Below are 18,928 nucleotides of genomic sequence, written 5' to 3' on the forward strand. Positions count from 1 at the left end.
TAGATGATCACAGCAGTAGGATTTCAAAATATGTCAGCTCCTTTATTATAACTGAAAAAACAATGGCAAATTCCTACAGATCAGTAAGCACACATAAGATTGTGAAAATCACAGGTTTTCATATTAATAACTTTGGTAAAAACAGTATTTTTTCAACCAGTACAGCTACATGAATCCCTATTATAGCTATAGCTATTTCAGGAAAAAAGCCTAATACATGAAGATTTTTCCCCTTACTTTAAAGGATTAAATCATTCTGCTGCAGGCATCTTTACACCCATAACACTGACTCCACACTGAGTGAATAACTGTGCCTAGGGAGTATAACAAGCAAACCTTAATAACAGACTTGGCAAGAGATCTCAGTCATTCTGATATCCTTTTGTGCAAGACAGGCTGAGAATGAGCAAGGACCAAAAGCCACAAGTAATTTGTAACATTTCACAGTTACATTAACACCTCTAATTGTAACTGACAGGGCAATTAAGGCTGAAAAACATCCCAGTACAGAAGCTTGTGCATGATGATTGTCCCACTGAAACAACAGATCATGTATTCTTTTCGGAGGAAAAGTGTTTCACTTTATTTTCCTCCATTGAAGTAGAAGTCCCAGTTCATCATTCCTCATTAAAAGGTTTGTGTTGCCATAAACATGATTATTTCAAACAACTACAAGCCTTTATAACAACCCTATAATTTAACAATTGCCTTCTCAATATAAGTTTCAAGATTCTTTTTTAAAAGACTCTGTTAATTGCTATATATAATCCATTAAAATAATGAGTCTTAGAATAATGAGCAGGCAATATTCTGAATACAAATATATTTAGGACACATACTGTCCCTCTTTTCTTTAAAAAAAAAAAAAAAAACCTAATACAGACAATTACCGTCATGTGCCTGGGTCTGCCAGGTTTCATACAGTGGTTTTCCTAGCAGCCTGCCTCCCACACAGATGCAGAGCTCACTATGGTAGCCATAGCAAGTGATGTCCAACATCAGTAAGTAGTTAAATTCCATAACAAGAAATTTATAGAAATTTGTTTCTGAAAAAAATTGGTCCTGAGGGCCCAATACATACAACATATCTATTTGAAGCGGGGAGAACACTTGATTAGATCTATTCTAATCCCAAAAGGCTGAATGACCATTAGTAGTTAGGGTGTGTTATGTGCAAACTTCAGGCACATCTTACAGTTGAGTTTAATCTGAAAGGAATCCTTTTTATTTGCCTCAAGACTGTTCCACACCATGAACTGAAGTGAAACAACTAGAGATGATTGAGACATTTGCTTCAAAAGTGCACTCCTTATCCAAATTGAAATGCAAATGTAGATGCATCTGTATTTGCTTCTTCAAGTAGAGAGCAGGTTGGTAACTTGTCCATAATTTAGGAGGAAAGAATTCCTGCTCAGTTTTTGCAGATATACTCAAGATTTAAAATGGGTGGGATTTTTTTTTCTTCTCTGAGAATTCCTCCACATCTTAGCTGTTGACTGTTTAATTTCCCAGTTGCATTCTCCTAATCATTTACTATATACATTTGTATATCAAATGTTAAAATCTGGCCATACTTTACACAGCTGTCATTATAACCATACAGGGGAAAAACAAAAACAAAAAAAAAATTAAGCCCAAATCCCACAACCTTATGCTGTATTGCAATCTTAAAGAACATATAGGAATAAAAATCATCTGAAAGTTTAATAAAGATATAACTAGTTCTGGCAATTAAAAAAATAGATTACTAAAATGACTGGTCTTAGAAAACTACCCAGATCTATGTCCAAAGTGTGACATAAGTCACGTTAAAGGTGAGCAGGAGATTTCAGAGTGTGCTTTTGTTACCTTTCCCAAATTACACTCAAGACAGATTGACACTGAAGGGAAGGGGAAAAAAAATTGCAAATGTCACTGCAACATATGGGCCCTTACAGGCCTGAAAAGCAAAGTGAATCCATTAAGATGCAAACAAGATGTTTAGAGAGCTGGAGAATTTGGCATACAAAGAAAGGCTGAATGAATTATGCTCATTCAGATTGGGAAAGACTAGGCTTAGGGGGGTATCTCACCACACATACTATAAAGTATGTAAAACATAGGTACAGAGGAAGGGGGGATACTCTCTTCACAAGGATGCACAGTGACAGAACAAGAGGCAACAGGCACAAGTTGCTCAGGGAAAACACTGTCTGGCTATATGAAAAGAATATGCACCCTGTGATTAATTAAACACTGGAATAGGTTGCCTAGACCATTGGTGACATCTCCGTCACTGAAAATCTTAAAGACTCAGCTTGGCAGAGTCCTGAATAACTCAGTCTATGGCCTTAACTTCTTACTGAAGTTTGGACCAGTAATTCCAGAGGTCCCTTCCCAATCCAGTCTTTTCTTTGTTTCTGAGCCTTGAGTAACAACAGAGGTTTTACATACAAGGTGAAAAAATATTTCAAAAAACATGATCTTTTTTTCCCTTCAACTGCTGCAATTCATACATGTTTTTACTTTGAAAAGGATAGTCATAACATCTGTTTGGTTCACACTGCAAACAGTGAGAAAAGCACTGAGGCATAGGTCTTATATCCTCTGAAATTTCTATCTTATCTGCTACAACTTGGTTCAGTCAGTAAAAGACAGAGGTATGCTAATGTGAAGAGGACTTTAAAGAAGTTTGGAACCACTACATAAACCATTACAGTCAGAATCAGCCTTACCCTCCTTTCTTCTTCTCTCCTGACAAAGGCTTTAGGGGAAGAATTTGAAAAACAGAAATTCCAGGTAATAGACTAGATAAAGAGGCTTCTTTTCAGCTGAAATGTGAGAGACAGCTTGAAATACCTTTGAGTTTCTGTTGCTCATATGCTTTCTAACTTGAGTTTGGTCATGGATATGCCCTACTACAGACTTCCAAAGGAAAGATTGAGCCAATATCTTCTTCCATTTGTGTGCTATGGACACCCTTGGCCTTACGGATCAAGGCAGAATGATGGCTCAGGAATTGCTTCTGATAATAGTAATTATTATTTCATTTCTCTGATCCTTAGAGTAATCAGCATCCTTGTGTTTTTTTCTGTACTATTATTCACCCTTCTCTGGTGTCCTCCTTCCCTGAAATACTCAAAGTATTTCCTCATTGCATACTACTTATATACTGGTGACTGCCAACACTTGCCTACATTAGCTTTGTATACCAATTTCAAACACTTAGATGAAATAAGTCTAGAATGAGTCAGATAATCCAGTAATACAAACTGGAAACTAGTTTTGGGTTTGGGGTGGTTTGTGGGTTTTGGATTTTTTTTTTTTTTTTCCCTCAAAGCTGTGAGCTGTTTGTTTAAACATAGCTAAGGCCAAATGAAGTTTGTGTTAGAAGATATTTTAACAGCACATGGGAAGTGAGAAGTTGAAAATAATGTTATCTTTTCATAGAATTCAAAACACTGTTGCAAATGACAGCTCTGATCCAGTGCCAAATTAATCAGTTTTCACATTAACATAAATGGAGCTACATTGTTGGATTAGGCTGTTATAAGGCATATAACACACTGGTCAAAACCACCAAATATCTAGAGAACAGAGGCAAAATGCAGATGCTTATTCTTACCTTAGGATTCCATGCTATTGTTAGCTCATCTTTTGAATTTAAATTAAAGCAACCAAAATCAATAAAAACAAGCACTATTTTCACCAAAGACCACCCACAGGCATTTTCCTTGCAGGATAAAGGGCGGCTGGCCTAGTAGTAACAATGCTTCTTTCTCTTTTTGGACCTGCAAGAAAGAGAACTTACAGTGTTCTCCACTGGGTGGCAACCTAGGATGCAACAACAGAAAGGACTGCTCTCTCCCGAGGACCAAAAAGGAAAGAGAAATCTTGTGCCGATACTATTTACCTGAAGTTTTTGTTTCTATTGATGATGCACTTGGCAATGCTATGAACATGTGGAAAAAAAAAAAAAGCTTTCAACAGGTGTGACCGATTATGCCCTAATCAGATTGGATGCAGTTCAAAAAATATTAACATAGTCCCCCAAAATCCCTTTTTTTTGGTTTGTTTTTCTTCGATCACAATAGTGTTATGAAATGTGAACTACAGTTGCCATTAGAAGTATTTGAAACTAATGCTGATTTCTGATAAGTGTTTCTCACGTGCATCATGATTAGAGTTCTGCATTTTTTTTAGAATGAATGAATTTAATAGACACTTGAATTTATAGTAGGAAAATGTAAAACACAAATTGGGAAAAAAACCCAGACATCATGTCTCTGATTTGTTTAAAATGCAGAATTCACTTGCCCTGTCAAATTTTCATGGAACAAGGACTCCTTTCCAGAGTACTTGTAAACAGACTCACTTTTTTCAAAAAAAAAATAAAAGCATAGCAAAATGACAAAATCCACTTTGTCATTGTTGTATTATGATTAATGTGACTCTGGTGAAGTGAAAATAAAGAAATGGAGTGCAAAGAAGAAAGGATTGAACTAGAAGACAAAGTAGAGACTAGGATATGGAAATCAATGGGAAAAAGACGTGACAAATACTGGATGAGAAGGGTGTGCAAATATGAGGTAAACTAAAAAAAAAAGTTATTAAAAATTAGAGGAGGATGACAGATTAGAGGAAGAGAAATTAAAAATCACACTGGTATTTGCTTCCAGAAATATAACAGGAAAAAATATATAAGTTTGAGCTTTTCATACTCTGTGGAATGAAGAGAAAAATGTTTGTATCTTTTTGCCGAAGTGGGGAAACCCATAAAATTTCAGAACATTTCTGCTATTACTTCTAGCTCCCACTTCATAGTTCTGAGGGACTGCTGAAAAGCAGGACATTGTGGAACCACAGTTCATATGCCCTGAAGTAAAGGCTCAAGTGTGAGTGATCATTAAATTACAGCTCTTTTATATTCATTTGAGTGCCCAACAATATCTTTTTATAAGAAGAAAATGATTTAGAAATACACGGTATAGCATCACAGAGAGGTTGCTCTAACAGAAAGTATCTCCTCTCAAGAAGCTCCACCCTCTAAGCAACTGCTCTCTAAGTTTCTGGCAATTTATAGAAAGCAGAATTATATTGTTACTTTGTCAAGAGTCCTTGATACCATGAATTTGTCCAGCTGTTCTTTGAATACAGATACACTGTTGACTTCCACAACACCCTGGAACAGAGATTCTGTGATTTAATTATACACTATGTGAATAAGTACCTTCCTTTTTCAGCTGGTTGACCAGACATTGTTTATTGTTGGTAACTCTGAAGAACTACTGTCTATTCACTTATTCAGCTTTATGTGCTGGAAATTTATTTTGTAGTTAGATCTCCAAATGTTCCAAGAAAATGGTCTCATTTAAACAGAAAACCACAAGCACAGGAGGTCATATTATTGTAACTATTACCCTGGTGTTTTTTGGTTTGGTTTGGTTTGTTTTTTGTGATGAAAAACATGCCCCAGGGTTGTTAGTTTTAACATGCTATAATATAATACTTTTTAATGTGGGTTCATCAGGGGCTACTTTCATAGAATCATAGAATAGCTCAGGTTGGAAGGAACCTTCAAAGTTCACCTAGGGCAACCCTCTGCAATGAGCAGGGACATCTTCAACTAGATCAGGTTGCTCAGAATCCCGTCCAACCTGGCCTGGAATGTCTCCAGGGATTGGGCACCTACCACCTCTCTGGGCAACCTGGGACAGTGTTTCATCACCCTCATTGTAAAAAGCTTCTTCCTCATGTCTAGTCTGAATCTCCCCTCTTCTATTTTAAAACCATTATCCCTTGTCCTATCTTAACACACCCTGCTAAAGTTTGTCCCCATCATTCTTACAGGTCTCTTTTAAGTACGGAAAGGCCACAATAAGTTGTCCCCGGAGCCTCCTCTCCTCCAGGCTGAACAATCCCAACTCTCTCAGCCTGTCCTCATAGCAGAGGTGTTCCAGCCCTCTGATCACCTTGGTGGTCTCCTCTGTACTGAAGGCTTCAGAGCTGGATGCAGGACTACAGATGGGGTCTCACCAGAGTAGAGCAGAGGGGGAGAATCACCTCCCTCCACCTGCTGGCCATGCTCCTTTTGATGCAGCCCAAGATACTACTGGCTTTTGGGGCTGCAATCGCATGTTGCTGGCTCATGTGCAATCTCTCACCCACCAGTACCCCCAAGTCCTTCTCCACAGTGCTGTTCTCAATCCCTTCATCCCCCAGCCTGTACTGATACTAGGGATTGCCCCAGCCCAGGTGCAGGACCTTGCACTTGGCCTCGTTGAACTTCATGATGTTCACATGGGCCCATTTCTGAGCTTGTTCAGGTCCCTCTGGATGGCATCCCATCCCTCATGAATGTCAACTGCATTACTCAGCTTGGTGTCATCTACAGACTTGCTGAGGGTACACTTGATCTCACTGTCTAAGTAATTGATTAAGATATTAAACACTACTGGTTCTAATAGAGACCCCCGAGGGACACCACTTGTTACTGGTGTCCATCCATATACTGTGTCATTGACCACTGCTCTTTGAGTGTGACCATCCAGCCAGTTCCTCATCCACTAAACAGTCCACCCATCAAACACATACCTCTCCAATTTAGAGAGAAGGATGCTATGGGGGATCATGTAAAAGGCTTTACAGAAGTCCAGAAAGTCAACATCTGTAGCCCTTCCTTTGTTAGAGCTGATTTTTTTGTTTGTTTGGAAAGAAAATTTTGCAGCAGAAAGTTTATCTATTTCCCAATTTTTCTGATGTTATCAAGGTATTATAATTAGTTTGAATTAATGGCAAACAGTAAGGTAAAAGCAAAAATGTGTTTTAATTTTACTAAATGCAATTTTGTATAGAACAGCAATGATATTTTGAGACAGATGTGGGTAATAAAAATACCATGTCTTATTAGAAACCTGGCTAGCTTTCAACTACCAGCAGACTTCAAGATTTTTAATACAATTTCCCATAACTGGAATCTATTCTTTTGATAATGTCTGTCCTCACACTTAGCTTCCCCAAGTGGAAGCTAACTTCAGGGTGAAAACTCCACTTCTGTTGAATCATTTCAGCAGATTTCAGTTGATAGATTTCATTTATCCATTAAAGTTATCTCCTCAAAGTTAATACAGTTATGGAACTCATCTACCTCCCAATAGAGTCAATTCATTACAGTTGTGTTCAACACCTAACTGACAGAAAAAGTAAATCTGACTACAATATGTATCTGCACCTCTTCATTGCAGGCAGACAGGTGAAGGTGAAGCAGCATTACTCCCAGATGCACACAATGCATAAGCTCCAAATTATTTTATACACACATATAAAAGGGAAAAATAAACTTATTACACTGCCTATTTATCAGAAGTTGAGATTTCCTAGGACATGAGCTGTTCTGTCCCCAGGGAAAAAATTTGTTCTCTTCCTACAAAATGATCTTATAATGATCTTATGTATTCAAGGTCTATTTAATGTTTATAGAAAAGAAAATGAAAAAAAAAAAAGAAAAAAGACAATGCACATCCCAAATACTTTAGAGGTGATGGAAGTATTAGAGAAAACTGCTCATCTGAGCAACAACTGTGGGATCTTTTTACATATGGTTTCTCTTCATGTATTCCACTACAATTTGTGTACAGAGCTGGGACAAGAGTTTTTCTTGTCATGAGCATCTGTTTGACTCATCATATGTGCTGTATCTATCACTGTGAACTGTTCCAATGGCAGTGCTGAAGCATCTGCCATGTAGCCTCTCTACAGAGGAGTTCAAAGCCTAGAGAAATCTGAAGGAAAGAAGCAGTGAAAAACAAGTCAGTAAGCTTCAGCTGATGTTCAGAAAACTTTTTTTTCTTTTACCTTCAGTGGTCATTTTCGGGTGACATTGACCTGAGGATAGTGCACAGTAGTGCACCTGTAACTACAGACTCCTGAGGCACAAGGTGGAAGTGACATGATTCTGTACTTTCTTTTTGATAGTTATGAAATATGCTTTGAATTGTCTCTGTTTGTTCTCTTAGGGTGGAAGGATTTTTCTATCAGACTTACATGTGCTTGAGGGCAAGATTCAGATCACCTAAGCTCCACAGCTCATCTGTGCTGCTCACTCCAAGTGATCACAGTGGTTAGAAGCAGACGGTCCACTTGTACCATGTAGGATGTGTCTCCCTCTGTTGACTGTGCAGACCCAAGAAGGCCAGATTAGATGCATAAATTCTACATATCTAAAGATGTCAGCTGAATTTGCAAATGAAGTCTTACTCATATATTCAAATACAGCATTATCAACATTTGAATGCAAAATACTCAACTGCATTGACTGAAATGTGAGCTAAATTATTTTTCATTATAAAATCTTTCACAGACCTCTAATCAAATAAACAACTTGTGGCTGTTTGACTCAACATTTTTTTTCTGCAAATATATTACTTTACTAAGTAAACGTACAAAGAGGTGGCAGAGTCTAGCTATCAGCTCTTGAACTGGCTGGTAAAAAATTCTCATTTGAAAAATTAATTCTCTAGATATAAAAATATGGATTTGAAATTAAATTATCAATGCCAAGATCTCTGCAAATACAGTCTGTGCTGTCAAAAGGCTGAAGGGCAGTACTCCAGAATGAGGTTTCATTGATCTGAATCACAGTCAGATCTTTCTTGTGTTAGAAATATATGCAGTCAAGAGCCAGTTGCCCTTATCTTGGGGTTCGTGTTCAAGGAATTGAAGACAATATAGCAATAATCTGCAAATATAGGAGGTTTCTGCTAAAAAATAACTATAATGGTTTATACAATCTCTTTCCTTTAGCTGCTGTCTAGAACCCTTGCACCATTCAGTACTGCTCTTCTACTGTTCAGTACTCTTTTGTTAACTGAACACGTTTAACAGTTTCCAATGGAAAATGAAACATCATATCAAAAACATTCTTTGTTAGGATTTTTTTAATTCATTTTTGTTTATTTTAAACAACTTCTGTACAAGGATTTCAGGAGGCACTGATAATATGCTTTTCTTCCCTGAGTAGAACAGAATATGTTGCTTTCGAAACTTCACTTGGAACATATTAAAGACAAAAATGCATTAACTGGGCTAGCAAAATATCATTACATTTCTGTGTGGGATACTACACTTTCATAATTAAAATTCATTCTGAATTAAAGTAACTCCACTTCAGTTTATTGTTGATCCAAGTCAAAGACGAACTAACATCACTGATTTCTAAATACGCAGTTTTCATTAATTCAGGTTAATTTTCCAGAATGCCCACATGTGGATGAGTGCTAAAAAACTTTGGCCCTGCAAATGCAGTCCCAGAACAGAAACACCGAGAACAAAATTTTCATTTTAATGAACATAAGCCAACTTGTGCCTCCCATCCTATAATTCTAAAGGAATATAAGAAGAAGTTGAGCTGCTAAGGAAGATAAGAAACCATAACTTTTATTAAAGAGAACAGACGACATGGAATTTTGAAGCAGATGCTCAGAGACTCAGAGTTGTGAATGGCAGATTAGTTTTACTTCATTAAAGAGGAAATAATGATTCTTTTAACTAGTAAAGAGAAAGAAGAATTTGATACAATTGGAAAAAATAATATTCATTTCTAGAAAAAATAATAAATGAACTTACTCTTTCAATGCATTAATAGTATTATATGAATGCCATTTTTTTATCATCAGTATTACATAAATGACATTAACAAAATCAAGCTGTACGCATAATAATCTGCAGAATATGCACCATAATATAACAATATAAAGCAATTTTTTTTTCTTATATAAAGAAAAACTTATCGTAAACTTTCACAATTAAACACATAGGAAAAATAAGTGGTTTTCACATAAGAATCCCAACCAGTTTCCAGATCCCCAAAATCACCCTGCTTGAGCATCTAAGTCAGCTGTGAAAATGTTAAAAACAAAAACCTCCACATAATCTGAGTTTCAGTATCATGTTTTCACAGTTGGTGTAGGATGCTCAATGAAAATCTGATCTATAGCTGTCAGGAGAAAAGTCTTCAGCAGACACAACACAGCAATATGAGGGTTGAAAGGAACCCCTGTAAATGTTGTGGTGCTGAACACGGTGACATGCAGTGTTTATAGAGGACTGCTAGGAACACTACAGTGGAAAAGGACCCCACAGAAGATATTCCACAACCCAAAATATCTTTTAAATAATTCACTGAGAGTTGTATTAAATTGCTGTGGCCAGAGGTGATAAATAATTTGGTTTGAGAAATATAAAACACCACTGAGTGAAATGTCACTAAACTTGTTATTTGAAAGGTATCCTGTATGGCAAAGTCGAATTCGGTTAGATATTTCTTTCCTAAGAACTTCAGTGAGGCACAAATGTACAAATATTCTGTCTAGTACAGTCCTCTATGATTAATAGCTATTTATTTTACATTAGGCTTATTTTTTAACTATGTAGCAAAGCCTCTTGCGTGAATTTTCCTTGGTATTAATATGAAAACTTATTATACAAAAAGGATAGATTTTTTTATTTCCCTCCATTGTTTTATGTCATGAACTACGGTAAAGTAGTCCTGAATTCCCTTGGAAAACATCCAAGAGTCATCAGCTTATTTATACTAAATTCTGAATGAAGTCTACTTTTCAATGGCTGTGAAAAAATGAAAGAACAAAAGACTCCAAAATGAAGGTATGAAGATGACATAATTCAAACACATAGAGTGTCCTTAGCCAGTGTTCTTTCTTATGCCTATTTTTTGGACAGTCTTCTGTGACTCTATAAATGCTCTTATTTATTTAAGATGGCTCTAATTATGTTTTTCAATTCAAAAGTCAATATATTTTGTAAATTATTACCAGCTTAATGAAAATTAATTCACCCAATATCAGAAACCTTCTATTATAACCCCTGCTGTGCATGACAAATGATTCAAATATTTCTAGGACAAACACTACAGAAAATTAGATATTTGCTCATCAAACAAAAAAACCCTCTGGATCATTTATTTTGAGGTCATAAAATGCAACACATCTTTTGTTGGTTTCACATAATTAAATAAATTCCATCCTGAAATGTCATGAGATTTATCTAAGCATATATTGAGAACTGATATTACCATTATTATAGAAGGAATTATTTTATTTCTATATCTCATGACAAAATAGAGGACAAACCTCATAATATAAACTAAGGGATTAATATAAACAAAGGGCTACAAACATGTTTAGGGGTCTGGAGCATCTTTCTTATGAGGAAAGACTGAGAGAGTTGGATCTGTTCAGCCTGGAGAAGAGAAGGCTGAGAGGGGATCTTACCAATACTTATAAATACCTCAAGGGTGGGTGTCAAGAGGATGGGACCAGACTCCTTTCAGTGGTGCCCAACAACAGGATGAGAGGCAATGGGCACAGGCTGAAACACAGGAGGTTCCATCTAAACATGAGGAGAAACTTCTTTACTGTGAGGGTGCCAGAGCACTGGAACAGGCTGCCCAGAGAGGCTGTGGAGTCTCCTTCTCTGGAGACATTTAGACCCCACCTGGACACATTCCTGTGCGATCTACTCTGGGTGAACCTGCTATAGCAGGTGGATTGGACCAGATGATCTCCAGAGGTCCCTTCCGATCCCAACCATTCTGTGATTCTGTGATATTCCATTTCATTTTCTACCCTAGTGTCAGACTTGGATCTCCTAAAAACAAATGACACAGAGATCTGAATTTCATCTTTTATATAAACTACCTGTTTTTTGTATAATATGTCATCAAGCCACTATCCTTCTTTCTTCTAATTTTTGTCTTTCTCTGGAATAAATTTTTCAGATTATATTCTTCACTATAATATCCAAATTCATTAAGCTACCTTTAAAATAATGTTTCATGTTTCTTAAAATGAAAGACAAAAAAAGTCACCTCCAGAAAAACCGTAACTGAAATAACTGTTATGTATTAGTCAGTTACATGTTCATGCCAGAAATAGGAATGCCTTTTGTTTTCTATGTTGACACAGAAAAATTTATCATAAGCCCCTCTCATTCTTCTGACAAGCAAAGTAGGATCAATATGAAATTATTTGTGACTGGGGGAGTGGACAGTGGTAAAAATAATCGTGTTGTCATCAACTAGTCATCAAATATATCCTGATGTCAGCAGTTTTCCAAACAAAAATATATAAATTGTAATGAAAAAAAATCCTCTCGAATTCAGGGAAGACCTTTGTAGCCCTCTGTGCTTATAGGTCAGATGTCCTGATTTTTTATTACAGCCCAGGCACCATATGCTGGTGACTTCACTTCCAAGCATGCCTAAAGGCGCAGCAGCAATTCAAAACAAAAATATTTCTGATTCCAGGCATTTGGATTTAACAATATATTTAATTTTAATGTTCTTTACAAAGTATCCAGCCTATAAGCACCCTTATCCACCATTTACCTCTTGACTCAATGTTTTGGTATCTGAAAGCTCCTGGTTAGCTTGCCATGGAATGCTACTGGTGTTAAGATTTTATGAGTTCATGGGAAGACTGAACATTCACAATTCTGGGTCAGGCATTTCTAAATTTGCAGATTCTGAGGAAGCACATATTTACAGTTGTTTTCTCTATGCATCTGTTGCCAGTCCTTGTTGGCAATAGTATATTAGGCAAAGCAGTAAGAGCCTTTATGGGCTGTTCTCTCATTTCACATTGCTCAGGTAAATCTTTTGCATAGGTGGCAAGTGGTGCCTTTGATGGCAGTTTACATCCTGCCTCATTATAAAGTGAGGACTAGTTCAAATAGAGGAAAACTATGAGGAATTCATTAGAATTCCTTATATCATCTTTTATCTTCTTTTGTTGTCTAAGAATGGATTCAGGATTGTACTTGTTTCAGAACACTTAAGAATCAAAAGACAAAATTCCTTTCCCCTGTCTAAGAGCTGTACTAAAGCTAAGCATTTATTTGATGATAGATGCTTATTATAATCACTTTCTAACAACTTTATCAGCAATTAAAATCAATCATGCTGTTTAATTCCTCTTCATTTGGATATTCAGATACATGTTTCATATGAAACTCTTCCTTCCAAACTTGATTAGCTGTTTTTAATAATCTCCATTACTCTTGAATTCTTCAATATGCATAATTTTACTATTTTCTTCTCTCACATCTATTTTTATTTCAGTGGAATCACTGGTATCAAAGATGTAGTGTACATATTCTGCTCTCCTCTGTGGATTTTTAACCCACCTCTCTTCACATTCTAGTCAGGCACCTTGGACTACCAAAACTGTATAAATATCAGTTAAACCGCCTCTCATTCATGAATGAGAACAACATCAGTCTATTTGCACAACTCCTGTTATTTTAGCTTTAATGTTAAGGTGCCATTGAAATTGTGAACCGATGCATGCAATTCATGTCATATGCTTTGGTAGTGTGTAACTTATTAATTGCAATTACTCTTTTTTCATTGAGCCTAATGAATCCCACGACACTAAATTCCAGGTACTTCATTGTGGCACCCAGTTATGCCTTTAAAAGTAAACTTTGAATTTCATGCCCAAACATGTAGTCACACAATTAAGTAAAACAGTGGAAGAGCTAAAGACTCATCTCATTTGTCTTCTTCCTCATCCGTGGTGAACCTTGCAAAAGTAGTATTGCTCCTGCATGTCCTGCCTCCTACCAATCTTGTCTGACATGAATATAAGAATTTGGGGATTCTGGTCTCAGTTAAAAAGCATGAGCCTACACCTTGTGACAGGTTTGATTCAGAACAAGTTCTAGTTTCAGAATCAAGGGCCATATTGCAATGGCATTGCCATTTGATTTAAAAAAAAAAAAAAGGCTTAAACCAAAATGGAAACAGCTGAAGCATATGAAAAGTAAACTGTTAACTAAGCTTTCATTTCAATAATACCCTGTTTTTCTTTTTCTGACCTTTTCTTAGCCAGGCTTGATAATCTCTTATGTGGTATTAGAAATGGCAAAGGCTATAAGATTTGTCTGAGATATGATATTACAGCTGTTAAAACCTTGAACTGCTTCCTTTAGAAAAATGCACACAAAATTAGAAAAAAAAGAACTGCTAAGATTTATTTTTTTAAAAAAAACATATCTATCTTCTGTATCGAGGGCTTATTGCTACTTACAGCTTGAAACACAGATACAGCAAAGGAACTTACTGATCTTTTCAGGTCCTGATACACTGACACAAGTATTACATAGCTTATGATACTGCTTCCTCATGTCAGACCCAAAATTGCTGTCATCATCAGCTGTGGCACATGATTTTTAAGTCAAAGGCAAAACCAGATAGAAATTATGAAGAATCTAAAACCAGATATAATTAATTTATTTTTAACTAAATTGAACAATGCATACTTTCCCCCATCTGTGCCAGGAACACTACAGAGATGAATTTGCCAATGTTTTTATTTATTCATGTATGGAGGTGGGGGAGAGAAAAAGAGATGAGAGTAAGTGCACAGGTTCAGGTATTCTTCAGTAGTTACAGAGAAAAGCCATGATGCTTCCTTAGGTCATTATTGCTTCTAAAATGTCACAGTATCCTGGGATCATGGCCACAGAAACTGAGCAACACAGGATTTAGATAATCCTAGATTCAGAATCAGAGGGCTGAAAGAGATTTAAAGATGTTATCCAATGTATCTCCATATCTCTAAGAAAAAAATGGGTTTTGCTACATCCTTCCTCTGTGCCTTCTTGCTCTGTTCTTAAATATCCTCCTTCAGGCAGATGATGGACCCCAAAACTACCTATTTTTGTCCTTTATTCCCCTCACCATTAGAAACGTTTCCTTGATATTTAATAAGAATATATTTTAAATGCTTGCTACATGTCATAGCCATTATAGAAGCAGACAACAGATACTTTTCTCCCTGCTAGCAACAGTCTGTTCGCACTTGGCATTTCCTCCCAACAGTCTTTCTTCTCCAGATTAAAGAAATCTAATTCTTCACTGCTTTTCTGTAAGCTGAACTTCCTAGATATTTCAATTGCTCTCATTAATGCTTCTGAGAATATTCTTTAAGTGTGTCACAGTTTCCCTGAAAATGCTAAAAGTGGACTCAGGCTGAGTGTTATCAAGGTAGTTTTGAATTTCTTTCCCTGGTTTTTGGATGTTACTCATCCCTTCTAATCTGGTTTGCCTGCTCAGTGGCTCGGCTCACTGCCTCCTGTCCACATTCCCAATGCCTGACGTCGTCATTTCCCTTCACAATATCCCCAAACACAATCACTTGCAGTGTTGCTCTTCAGTGGTTGATCAATTCATTGATCCACTTCAAATGTCAATCCTCAGCACAATCTGCGAGGCAGATCAAGAACCTTTCTTGCCCAAACACAGTCTCCTTGTTTCTGAATTTGCAGAATTTGTTTATTTGAGTTTGTTGAATGCATTTCTGGGGCTAAGTTTGACTTTCCATTTCGAAGAGAAATCTCCAGGCACCTCACATCTGATCTATGTGCTTCTCTCTGGCATGCTTATGTCACACATGCCTTACTTTCACAGACGGCACATAGAGGTGCCTAAACACAAAAAGAAAAGAGTGTCCATTTTCCCCTAGATTAAAAGTTCTGTAATAATAATAACAATAATAATAGTAAAAAAAAAAAAAATGTTGACCTCAGTCAAAGTGCAGGAAATATTTTTGTCCCCTTCCGTTACAAAAGAACAAATATCAACAGAACTAAATAAAGGACATTTTAACTGAGAAACAGGGCAAAATGAAGAGGAGGAGGAGAAGGAGGACAGATGTGAGCACCTTCATATAGCTACTGAAGCAGGAGAATATGTACCACGATAGATCTAGTATACAGGTGAAGGTATTGAGATGTAGGAACTAATCTGCAGGTCTCAGTTCCAGGTGATAACCTAAAGCAACTCAGAGTATCCTGCTCTTCTGGTTTTAATAAGTACGCTGTACTTCTAAATATTATCTACATATCAGCTCTTTCAGGAAGTTAACACTAAGATTTACAGACCAAAAATACAAGAATAAACATATATTAATATATATATGAAAATAGAATATTTCAGTAAGGAAATTTACAAGTTAAATTAATATCAAAGTGGTCTTACTTTTAAGATGCAGTGCTTTTGTCACGAATTATACTTTTAGGTTGATTCACAAATAAATAAATCACATTAATCAAATATTTTTAGTCAAACTAAATTACTTTAAAAAAACACTAAGGTATATAATTTAGTAGAATGTTTCATTTCTGTATAAGTACTGAAGTGTCCAACCAGTCAAAATTGAACAGCATAGTAATATAGTATAAACATAGTAATAGTATAATAATAGGATAGAAAAAGAACTAAAATGTAATAGTACAACATAATAGTATCATATAGGTTTGAAAAGATGTAACATATTAACAATAAGACTATAAGCAGCCAAAAGTAATGACATAAGAAACTTCTTAGGAAAACTCTAATTACAAGATGCATATGTCAAATTGTTACTGAAACATTTGGTAGGAGTAGTATAACTCATTTGGGTAACAACAGCAAAACAAAGACCAGGAGATAAATTAGACACTAAATCTCCAGTATTGATGTCTAAAGAAAGGACATGTTATCCTGAGAAAACTCAAAACTTTAGGATGAAGATTCCCAATGAGACTCTCAAGGGAGTCAACCAGTCATTGGGCCTCAGTGCTGCCAAAGCATTGGACTACCCATGAAGATAAATAAAAGTAGGCATGCAGTTGTTTGCTGAAAGGGTATTCATTAAGTTTCCTCAGGTATAATTAACCAATTAATTACATCTCCTACCTAAATTTTTTTGAGATACCTGAAGGCTGTCACTGTTTCTTTGTACTTGGTACCAGCTACCTCCCCACTTCACAACTCACAGCCTTTGGCCACCTGCTTTGATATGACCTTTGACACCCCCTGCTAATGCATGCTGTATTAACAGCATGATTTTTGTAAAAAAAAATAATTGCAATGAACCTTTTAATATTTTGGTGTCTGTCACCACAAGGACTTCCTGATCGGAGAAATACTTGTTTTGGTGATGAGAACAATAAAGCAAAAACATAGGGATCAGCTCTCTGAAAATTCTCCTGACATCCACAATATTTTAGTGTTTTTGTAAGCTGTGAAATATTGATTCCAGAGATACACATCCATGAGCAGAGCAGTTTATTATTATCTCTTCTTTGCTGATGAATCATGTCTCCCAATACATAGAACTTTACATGTGTTTCACCTTTAAAATGGTTTATCTTTATGTCTTAGCTTTTTGCTGTCTCCTGAGAAACCATATATATAATTTCATTCTTCAGAGCCAGAGAAAGTTTTAAGCAAATAGCTTGAGTCTGCTATCACACATTCTGTATTAAAAGGAGCATTTTATAAAGATTGAGTTCAAAAGTACTTTATCTCCAACTGTATTTTGTAAATGCCAATCCAGCTTCATTTCCACTATATGTTTAGGTGTCATAAATTTGAGGAAAAAATGTGTGAAGAACAGTAGAAATCTCAAAACACATACACAGGGAGACTTTTTATACTGATTACAAATCAAGCCTGAGAGAAGGAAAGTCATGCAGCTTTTGTTTTCAAACCGACCTTAACACATACCTAGGGAAACAAGGTACTTAACTCCAGTTGGAGGCTACTTTAGAGAAAGAAGAAATATGAAAGAAAAGACAAAAATAACTCAGAAAGGTACCTTCTCACAACATCTTCTCCATTCCAACACGGGTGTCCATCGGCAGCTGCCAATTCATTACCGCACAGCTGATCGGCCAAGCCACCGTAAAAGGCTCTGTACAGCCGGAGGTGGCTGATAAATTCTCTGCACAGGGCAACATGGGAAATAATTGACAGTGTCAATCAATAACTTTAAGCACTACTCCTGTTGTGTGTTTCTACAAGAAGATAAATAATGTGTTTATTCTATTAGTCTTCATCGATCCCAGTGATTTTTTAAATCAATTTTTCAGTTTCCTGTTAGATAAGTTTGATTTTCTCAGATACACTTCAGTAGTTTACAAAGTTTATTTTCTCACTGGACAAAGTCGTATAAAATACTTTACTCATGCTCTGGAATAGGAATTATTTTGCTCCAACCTGAAATTTTCTTGCATGGATGTGATACGGTTTGCAGTGCTACACTTGAATATGCAAAAAAAAAATATCAAAAATCCCCTCATAGCAAATAGGAAAATAGCTGTCTATGAATAAGCCATCTATTTTTCAAAAGTGCTATCAACTAGTCCCCTACACAGTGTTACAAATACTATAAAGAGTATTTGATAGAGTTATAGACCAACTCAAGTTTTAGGTAAGATGGGTTTAAGATGTAGGTGTTAAACATATAGTGGATATTGAAATGACTGTCTGAAAAAAGACATCAGTTTTATTACATGCTGTAGTGGTAGGTTATAAATTATGTATTGCTATTTTAAATAACTGTCAAGATGCACAGAGCCAATGATATGTTTTTGAACTTAAAATGAATGACTTTTTAGTTAGTATGTTTTTAAACGGAGTGTGATATTTATGCTTATAAATTGTTTGCTTATGTATTGAAAATCTCTTCCTGGGATACTCACTGCTGCTGTAAGAAATTAAAATATTTATTTATTACGGTTTAGAACATACACTATACTGAATTATCTATGACTGGAGGCACAAAGAAAAGCACTAGCAGTTTTGAATATCTCAAGTAGGGTCAATTTTAACTGTGCATTATATAATTGTTTATGCACAATATATTTTAAATATGTAAATAAGATTCATCCACACTCTCCTGGCCATTAGACATAACTTGTATTTCTCTATCCCAAAAACTGCATCCAGTGTGCACAGTATGTTCGCAATTTTCCTCCGTTTACCATTGAGTGGGACTGATTCGGATTTTTCTATACTTTGGATTTACATTCCAGATGAATACTGGTGTTTAGAGAGTCCTCTCATAGTAAATAGTTGGAATTTTTTTTTCTGCACAATAAATCC

General features: G+C 36.1%; 1 protein-coding gene across 1 annotated transcript in view; it reads right to left on the reverse strand.

The window, feature by feature from the left end:
- GPC5 (glypican 5) overlaps positions 1–18,928 on the reverse strand; it is a gene marked incomplete at both ends in the record, with an annotated part of 669,870 nt that overhangs the window by 520,574 nt on the left and 130,368 nt on the right. Inside the window, one exon of the mRNA XM_082070921.1 lies at positions 17,640–17,765. Within this exon, the coding sequence (XP_081927047.1) occupies positions 17,640–17,765 (126 nt within the window). The remainder of the gene's footprint in view (positions 1–17,639; positions 17,766–18,928) is intronic.

The sequence above is a fragment of the Streptopelia decaocto genome (assembly GCF_964273445.1).
Source record: "Streptopelia decaocto genome assembly, chromosome: 1".
NCBI lineage: Eukaryota > Metazoa > Chordata > Aves > Columbiformes > Columbidae > Streptopelia > Streptopelia decaocto.